This window comes from Camelina sativa, chromosome 1 (genome assembly GCF_030686135.1).
Source record: "Camelina sativa cultivar CO46 ecotype springtype chromosome 1, ASM3068613v1".
Taxonomy (NCBI): domain Eukaryota; kingdom Viridiplantae; phylum Streptophyta; class Magnoliopsida; order Brassicales; family Brassicaceae; genus Camelina; species Camelina sativa.
In genome coordinates this window covers 19410-28907 of record NC_141880.1, presented here as the reverse complement: position 1 = coordinate 28907, position 9498 = coordinate 19410, and the positions used below count along the sequence as shown (strand labels likewise).

Here is a 9498-nt window from a genome sequence, read left to right as displayed (position 1 = left end):
TTAAAATCGGAAATTTTATGTGTTTGCATAAAATAAATTAGATAACTTCTAAAATTATTATAATCATTATCTTAAATGTTTAAGAATTATTTCCTAAAACTTTGTTATTATCCAACCTTAAGAAAAAGGAAATTCAATCTAGTAAAAGGAAAATTTCTAAAACCCAAAACTATTTAAAAAAAAGGAAATTGTTGCATGCTAGTATCTATCTATATTTGTTGTCTTGCATGCATGATTAAACCACGAAATTTGAGTATAAGTGTTGGGCATGGATAGGTCTCATTACCGCATGACCCTATGTATTTGGCATGGTTCGGTCTCATTACCGCATGTCCTATTAAGTGATTGCATGGATCGGTCTCATAATACCGCATGTTAATAAACGGTTATCTATTTCTGTATTATGCAGATGGCAAGGCTTAACAATCTTGACTATGTTGCCTTGAATGCCTCTGGAGACAATTACCTGCAATGGGCATTGGACACTAAGATCATGCTGAAGTCAAATGATTTATTTGAGTGCATTGAGGAAGGTTATGAACCATCTGATAAGCAAAAGTACAAGGCCATTATGCATATGCGCCATCACCTTGCTGAGAGTCTCAAGAATCAGTACCTCACCATAGAGGATCCACTTGACCTTTGGACAGAGCTGAAAAGCAGATATGGACACCAAAAGACGGTGCTCCTACCAAAGGCTCAATTTGATTGGAAAAACCTAAGGATCCAGGACTACAAATCCGTGGATGAGTATAACTCAGAGCTTTTTAAGATTGTTTCAATCCTTAGGTTGTGTGGTACTGAGGTGACCGAGAAGGAACTGCTAGAGAAGACATTCTCTACTTTTCACACTAACAACATACTGCTAGCTGAGCAGAACAATGAGCTATTAATGATGAATAGTGCATTGAGACCTCCTAGTACAACCCCATTACAAGAAGCTCACAAGGTTGACTTAGCAAAGAAAAATCCTCAAGAGCCTAAAGAGCCAAAGGAGACCAAGGAGTCTAACTATGTCCATATGGACAAGAGTGGCCGTGGTGGTTTTGGTCGTGGCACTTACCAAGGACATAAGTTCGGTGGTCAAGGCCGTGGTAACCGATCCGGTTTCGGCCGTGGTCGGGGTAGAGGCCGTGGGGCATTCAAGCCACAACCAAAGACCAAGTCCACTTGCCATAGATGTGGTTTGGAGAACCATTGGATTAAGACTTGCAGAAATCCTAAGCATTTTGTTGATCTCTATCAAGAGAGCTTGAAGAAAAATCCAGAGGCTAACCTGGTTCATCTCGATGGTGAAGATGATTTTGACCATGAGAAGGATGATCTATTTGATCATGAGACCTCATATTGTTTAAGAGAGGATATGTGAACTCAAAATGTTGTTTTGGTTTAAATTTCTATGCTTTATGTTTTTGCATTCGATTGGATTATTTTGTTGGATAATTATTTTGGTTTAAATTCAACGTTATTTCATACTTGTTTTATTAAAGTTTAAAAACAAAATTATTGTCACTATAGAAATGGCTGAGGACAAAAGTGAACTTGTAGTGGATAGTGGATCCAGCCACACAATCTTGAAGGATAAGAGATACTTTATTAATCTCATAATGAAAAATGCCAATGTTTATACAATTGCGGGTATAGCAAGCCTTATAGAGGGCTACGGCCAGGCTCATATATTATTACCTAATGACACACATCTTGAACTAAGTGATGTCTTGTATTCACCCAGCTCTAAGAAAAGCTTATTGAGCTTTAAGGACATTCGATTAAATGGTTATCATGTTGAAACAAAGGGTGAAGGAGATAAAGAATTTCTATACATTACAGCAATCGTACAAGGACATAATAAAGTCCTAGAGACTATACCTGCACTAGCCACTGGTCTTTACCATGCTAAGATTAACATGATAAAATCTAACATGGCAAAGAATAAAATGTTCAATGAACAGTTCACTCTATGGCATGACCGGCTTGGCCATCCGGGTTCTAACATGATGCGTAAGAGTATTCTGAATTCAAATGGGCACACTCTTAAAGAGAGAAAAGTTATCCCTAAGAATCTCACGTGTGTAGCATGTGCACAAGGGAAACTTATTATAAGGCCATCACCAGCAAAAGTACATAAAGAAACTTTGTATTTTCTGGAAAGAATACAAGGGGACATATGTGGACCTATACACCCACCTTGTGGGACGTTTAGGTACTTTATGGTCCTTATTGATGCATCGACTAGATGGTCGCATATTTGTTTGCTATCCACAAGGAACCTAGCATTTACTAGGCTGTTGGCTCAAGTTATAAGACTAAGAGCACACTTTCCAGATTTTCCACTTAAGACTATACGTCTAGACAATGCTGGTGAATTTACATCCCAAACGTTTAATGAATATTGTATGTCCATGGGGGTGAGTGTGGAACATCCTGTGGCACATGTCCATACACAGAATGGATTAGCTGAATCCTTCATTAAATGTATTCAATTGATTGCTCGGCCATTGCTAATGAGGTCGAAGCTTCCTGTGTCGACTTGGGGACACGCAGTATTACATGCAGCAGAGCTTGTATGCATCAGGCCATCTAGTGAACATAAGTATTCACCATCCCAACTATTAACGGGTCATGAGCCAGACATATCCCATCTCAAAATATTCGGGTGTGCCGTTTATGTACCGATTGATCCACCACAGAGAACTAAGATGGGACCTCAAAGGAGGATGGGAATATATGTTGTATATGAGTCTCCCTCCATTATTAAGTATCTTGAGCCAACTACAGGAGATTTGTTTAAGGCTAGATACTCGGACTGTCAATTTACAGAATCCGAATTTCCTATGTTGGGTGGAGAAACAAGCAAGCTGGTTAAACAATTAACATGGAATCAAACATCCTTAAATTGGCAAGATCCTCGAACTCTAGCATGTGATGCAGAGGTTCAAAAGATTATTCATTTACAAAAGCTAGCTAATAAATTGCCAGATTCCTTTGCTGACCCAAAGAGAGTAACAAAATCGTACATACCAGCTTGTAATGCACCAATACGTATTGATGTTCAGAAGGAACACAATCAAGTTGCTAAAGAGTCTAAGCCACGTTTAAAACGAGGTAGACCATTAGGTTCCAAAGATAAGAACCCTCAGAAATTTAAGAAAGGTGCAAATCAAACCGAGGTTAAGGAAATGATAGACATAGCCACGGCAAATCCTAAGGTACCAAATGAGGTTTGGGACGCTGAACCTCAAGGTCCTGAAGGTGTTGATAATAATGAGACGTCAATCAATTATATCATGTTTGGAATACAATGGAACCATAAGAATGTCGACATTGATGAAGTATTTGCATATAAGGTAGCACTTGAGATAAATGAGGATCATGAACCCACGTCTATATTAGAGTGCACTCAAAGTAAAGAATGGCTAAAGTGGAAAGAAACCATTGACGTGGAGTTAACCTCTTTGAAGAAGAGGAATGTGTTTGGTCCTACTTTAAGGACACCATTCAATATAAAACCAGTAGGACATAAGTGTGTCTTTGTAAGGAAGAGAAATGAGAGTAATGAAATCGTGAGATATAAGGCACGGCTTGTAGCACAAGGATTCTCTCAAAGACCAGGAATAGATTATGTGGAGACATACTCCCCTGTGATGGATGCAACGACTTTTAGATATGTAATAAGTCTGGCTATAAGAGAAAAACTGGATTTGCGGTTAATGGATGTTGTAACGCATACTTATATGGTCCACTGGATAATGAAATTTATATGAGATTACCAGAGGGTTTTGAGCTTAAAGATAAGAGTGGTTCTCGAGAACAGTACTGCATAAGGCTGAACAAATCCCTTTATGGACTGAAACAAAGTGGTCGAATGTGGTACAATAGACTAAGTGAGTACCTAGCCAAAGAGAGCTATAAAAATGACCCTATCAGTCCATGTATTTTTATAAAGAAGTTTGCAAACAAAGGGTTTGTAATAATAGCAGTGTATGTGGATGATTTAAACATCCTTGGAACCTCTGGTGAAATTGCCCAAACAATAGAATATCTCAAGAAAAAATTTGAAATGAAAGACCTAGGTAAGACTAAGTTCTGTTTGAGATTGCAACTTGAGTACATTAATAATGGAATCCTTGTGCGTCAAATGGCATATACAGAAAAAGTACTCAAGAGATTTAATATGGACCAAGCTCACCCATTGACCAGCCCAATGGTTGTGAGGAGTCTTGATTTGGATAAAGATCCATTTGGTCCAAAGAAGACCGATGAGGAAGTTCTCGGTCCTGAAGTGCCTTACCTCAGTGCTATAGGAGCGTTAATGTTCTTGGCTAGCCACACTAGACCGGACATATGTTTTGCCGTGAACCTCCTAGCAAGATTTAGTTCTTGTCCGACTAAAAGGCACTGGAATGGTGTTAAGCATGTTCTGCCTTACCTACAAGGGACGACAAACTTTGGTTTATTTTATACTAACTATAACAAGGAATGTTTAGTTGGTTTTGCTGATGCAGGTTACTTATCGGATCCGCACAATTCAAGGTCCCAGACCGGTTATGTTTTTACTCACGGTGGTATGGCGATCTCATGGCGTTCTATGAAGCAAAGCATTGTGGCCACTTCGGCTAACCATGCGGAGATCCTAGCAATTCATGAAACCGGACGTGAGTGTGTTTGGTTGAGGTCAATGACTCAACATATCATGACAGATTGTGGCATGATCGACGACAAGGAAGCAACAATCATATACGAAGACAATACGGCCTGCATCGCACAACTCAAGGAAGGATACATCAATGGAGATCGGACGAAGCACATCCTACCTAAGTTCTTCTTCACACATGAACTACAAAAGGCCGGAGAAGTTCAAGTGGTGCAAGTTCAATCATGCGATAACTCAGCCGATCTCTTCACTAAGGCATTACCGACAACTACATTCAAGAAGCTCATACACCAGATTGGAATGCGGAGGCTTAAGGACTTTAGGGATGCTTAGAACAGGGGGAGCAATGCGTGCTGTACTCTTTTTCCTTCACCATGGTTTTGTCCCATTGGGTTTTCCTGGTAAGGTTTTAATGAAGCAGCACCCCAAGCGTATTGCATCGATCCCTTAGCATCGGCACGGTTATATCATCCAAGGGAGAGTATTGTAAAACACTTGGAGTGGATCTTCCATAACCGGCCCATACACGGCCCGTACAGGACCCCTGTACGTCCAAGGCAATAAGGTCCGTTGGCCATCTCCTTTATACTTAGTCGGTTTAGGTTTTAGGTTTTGCCTTTACTATATATATATAACCTCATTTGATTTATCAATAAGAATAACAAGAAATTTACAACCTTCAATGACAAATTTCAATAATTATTCTTTCTATTTTGAATAAATGGGCCTTATTATACTTGTAAGATAAGATATAATGTGTTGATTAATTAGTAACAAGACGTGTATGATGGGCTTCTTCGAGAACCCATGATTCGAACTGTTAAAAGACATCAAACTTCCTCCAATCATCATGGGCCTGACTAGTTTTATTTAGGTGGGGCCAACCCGAGGCCGGAAAAACGTGACTGTTCTGTTGTTGATTTCCCCAGTCAGACTGTGCAGCCTGTGCGTGAGTGCGTGAGTTTCACTTTTTCGAGGAAAATTAATTGGTTATTGGAGCTGATTATTGCTAGTCAAACAGACTGTGTGTGTGTGTGAGAGTTTCACTTCTCGAGGAAAATTGCTACTAATTGGAGCCTGAGATAGATAGATAGATAGATAGATAGATAGAGATAGGACTTAGAGTGAGTGGAGGAGATGCACACCGTAAGGTTCCCTCCCGCGTTGAGAGAGTATTAATTAGTTAAACTAAAAAGAATTAAGGTTGGAGATTTGATGATAGGAGGAGAGAGACAAATACTTCACTAGAGATAAGATGATGGGTTTCGTTTAAGAGCTCCTCCAGTCCAACCTGATTCGCTCAATTTTGATCTTTTGCCCGCGATGTTGCCGACGGCCGAATCTGGAGTCTCGCCCCGTCGGAATCCTTCTCAAGTTAGCTCCTTTATTATGCCCACTTTAAACTGTTCATTTCTTCTACCTCTTTCTTCTTCTTCTTCTTCTTGTCTTCTTAATCTAAAATTAAAAAAAAAAAAAAAACTTTAGCTTTCTTATGTTGCTCTGTTTTCCGTTTTCCGACTTACTTACTGAATTGTTTTGTTGTTCCTTCAGCTGTCGTGGATTAATCTCTCGAGCTCGAGGAACTTGATTTTGGCCTACCAGAGTTTTGGTGTAGTCTACGGTGACCTCAGTACATCTCCTCTTTATGTCTTTCGTAGCACATTTATTGGAAAGTTGCATAAGCATCAGAACGAGGAAACCGTATTTGGTGCTTTCTCTTTGATTTTCTGGACCCTCACCCTGATTCCTCTTCTCAAGTACCTTCTTCTTTTACTGAGTGCCGATGATAATGGAGAAGGTGCAGTGTAGGAAACGAGCAACCTCTTCTGTTCAACTTTTATCTTTCCTTCTGCCCAATTTTTAAGACCCTCCGCATGATACAGTCTTTTTCCCCCTTTTTTTTGTTTCCCTCTCTAGGCGGAACGTTTGCTCTCTATTCGCTGCTTTGTAGGCATGCAAAGCTTAGCTTACTTCCTAACCAGCAAGCTGCTGATGAAGAGCTCCCAGCTTACAAGTTTGGTCCGTCCACGGGTACTGGAGCTTCATCCCGCTTTAGAAGATTTCTTGAAAAGCACAAAAGCCTTAGGACCGCTTTGCTGGTCCTTGTACTTTTTGGAGCTGCTATAGTCATAGGAGACGGGGTTCTGACTCCAGCTATATCAGGTAAAGTATGCCTCTCTCCCTCCTTGGACTTGCTCATTATCATCTGCTGTTACTTGTAGTTGAAATCACCCACCTTCTTCGTGAGCATTCTTCTATTTTCATTCATCACTATGGTTTTTTGTTTGGTCAATATCTGACTGACTCACTCCTGCTTCCTCTCAGTTATGTCGTCCATGTCAGGCTTGCAAGCTACCGAGAAGAAATTGACTGATGGTATCTAATGCGTGTTACTTGGACCATGTGCTTGTATCTTGTTGTTTGAATACATCTTGTTGACTTTCTTTTGTTTTGGAGGGATATCTGAAGGGTCTTCTCTTAATTCACTGCAGGCGAACTTCTGGTGATCGCCTCTGTCGTATTGGTTGGACTGTTTGCTTTACAACACTGTGGTACTCACAGGGTGGCCTTCATGTTTGCACCAATTGTGATAATCTGGCTTATTTCAATACTCTTCATCGGTTTATACAACATCATACACTGGAATCCAAAGATAATACATGCAATTTCCCCGCTTTATATCATCAAATTCTTCAGAGTGACTGGTCAAGATGGATGGATTTCTCTTGGAGGGGTTCTTCTTTCTGTGACAGGTAGTTCTGTTCTGGATCAAGACATGACCGTAAAATTGTTTGTTTTGAATCGTGTGAGCTGGTTCGCTAAAGTAATTATCACTGTCTTATCAGGTACTGAAGCTATGTTTGCAAATCTTGGCCATTTCACCTCGCTCTCAATCCGAGTAAGCAGAGGTTGCGTGTCTAGTTCAGTTATTTTTATCTGTCAACCTTGCTAGTTATCCATAAGTATAAGTCCATGCTGGTTTCGCAGCTTTGTTTCTTTACATTCTCTTCTTTTTGTTTTGTGCAGCTTGCTTTCGCTGTTGTCGTGTACCCCTGCCTGGTGGTACAATACATGGGCCAAGCAGCTTTCTTGTCAAAGAACCTCGGGTCTATTCCTAACAGCTTTTACGGTTCAATCCCAGGTTCGTTCATTCTGACACCAGTGTTTAATATTCACTTGTTTTCTTGTGATTATTGACAATTTTGCATGATCCTGGTCCATTATGCAGATACTGTTTTCTGGCCTGTCTTTGTCATTGCCACGCTTGCAGCCATTGTTGGCAGTCAGGCTGTGATAACCGCTACGTTCTCAATAATCAAACAATGTCATGCCCTTGGGTGCTTCCCACGCATCAAAGTAGTCCACACTTCGAAACATATATATGGACAGATCTATATCCCGGAGATCAACTGGATCCTAATGATCCTTACTCTTGCAATAGCTATAGGCTTTCGAGACACAACTTTGATTGGAAATGCCTACGGTAAACTTTATATTATTGGAAACTATTTTTTTTTTCCCTCTCCAGGATCTGATTGTTTGATGGTGTTTCTCTTAATACTCACCACAGGACTCGCATGCATAATAGTAATGTTCGTCACGACGTTTTTCATGGCTCTTGTCATAGTTGTGGTTTGGGAGAAGAGTATTTTTCTAGCGGCTTTGTTTCTTGGAACTGTATGGATAATTGAAGGTGTGTACCTCTCAGCAGCGCTCATGAAAGTTCCCCAGGGTGGTTGGGTGCCTTTGGTGCTTGCGTTCATACTCATGATTGCCATGTATGTGTGGCACTATGGGACCCGCAGGAAATACAGCTTTGATCTTCATAACAAAGTTTCGTTGAAGTGGTTGCTGGGATTAGGACCTAGTCTTGGTATTGTACGTGTGCCTGGAATAGGACTCGTATACTCAGAACTTGCAACTGGGGTTCCTGCAATTTTCTCTCACTTTGTCACCAATCTCCCGGCATTCCATAAAGTCGTGGTGTTTGTTTGTGTGAAATCAGTTCCAGTGCCTCATGTGTCCCCTGAGGAACGTTATCTCATTGGGCGTGTTTGCCCCAAGCCTTATCGTATGTACAGGTGCGTAGTGAGGTACGGGTACAATGACATTCAACGGGAAGACGGGGACTTTGAGAATCAGCTTGTACAGAGCATAGCGGAGTTCATCCAGATGGAAGCAAGCGACCTCCAACAATCCTCCTTGGCTTCTTCTGAGTCTCAATCCTATGATGGGAGAATGGCAGTTTTAAGCAGTCAGAAGAGTCTCTCTAACTCAATCCTGACGGCGGTTTCAGAGGAGAGTGATTTTGCTGAGCCCACCATACAAAGCAGTAGTAAATCCATGACCCTGCAGAGTTTGCGCTCAGTGTACGAGGATGAGTATCCACAAGGGCAAGTGAGGAGGCGGCGTGTGAGGTTCAGGTTAACGCCGTCAAGTGGTGGTGGGATGGAGTCCTCTGTGAGGGAAGAGCTAATGGATCTAATACGAGCGAAAGAGGCGGGTGTAGCATATATAATGGGTCACTCATATGTGAAATCGAGGAAATCATCGTCCTGGTTGAAGAAGATGACGATTGATGTTGGCTATTCTTTCTTGAGGAAGAACTGCAGAGGACCAGCTGTAGCACTCAACGTTCCTCACATCAGCCTCATTGAAGTTGGCATGATTTACTATGTTTAAGCCAATACAACAAAAAAAAAACTCTCGTATGTAATGTATGTATGTATTGTGTAGCATTCATAAATCATAAATCATAACTCATGGGAGGTTATATATAATCTGTTCAGCGATAAATTAATGCAACAGGTGTGTATTCATATGTTATCAAGTGTCCCCGAAAC

At 40.8% G+C, this 9498-nt stretch overlaps 1 protein-coding gene across 3 annotated transcripts; it reads left to right on the top strand.

Annotated features, from left to right (window-relative positions):
- Positions 1–5504: 5504 nt before the first annotated feature.
- LOC104773919 (potassium transporter 4) lies at positions 5505–9481 on the top strand. Of its 3 annotated transcripts, none has more exons than XM_087449706.1 (9): positions 5505–6028; positions 6206–6452; positions 6572–6817; positions 6980–7030; positions 7147–7407; positions 7501–7553; positions 7682–7796; positions 7884–8138; positions 8226–9481. In XM_087449706.1, the coding sequence occupies exons 1-9, from the start codon at positions 5978–5980 to the stop codon at positions 9335–9337; spliced, it is 2391 nt and encodes a 796-aa protein (XP_087305832.1). In that variant the 5' UTR covers positions 5505–5977; the 3' UTR covers positions 9338–9481. The 3 variants fall into 3 exon arrangements, with proteins under 3 accessions (XP_087305832.1, XP_087305837.1, XP_087305839.1); XM_087449711.1 differs by having other exon boundaries at positions 5558–6028; positions 6206–6459; XM_087449713.1 differs by having other exon boundaries at positions 5591–6028; positions 6206–6459; positions 7501–7563.
- The last annotated feature ends 17 nt before the right edge of the window (positions 9482–9498 follow it).

Coding starts and splice junctions, on each gene's coding strand:
- LOC104773919 (XM_087449706.1), top strand. CDS start 5,978: ATGTTGCCGACGGCCGAATCTGGAGTCTCGCCCCGTCGGAATCCTTCT. Junction 7,031..7,146: donor CGAGAAGAAATTGACTGATG/GTATCTAATGCG, acceptor AATTCACTGCAG/GCGAACTTCTGGTGATCGCC. Junction 7,797..7,883: donor CTTTTACGGTTCAATCCCAG/GTTCGTTCATTC, acceptor TCCATTATGCAG/ATACTGTTTTCTGGCCTGTC.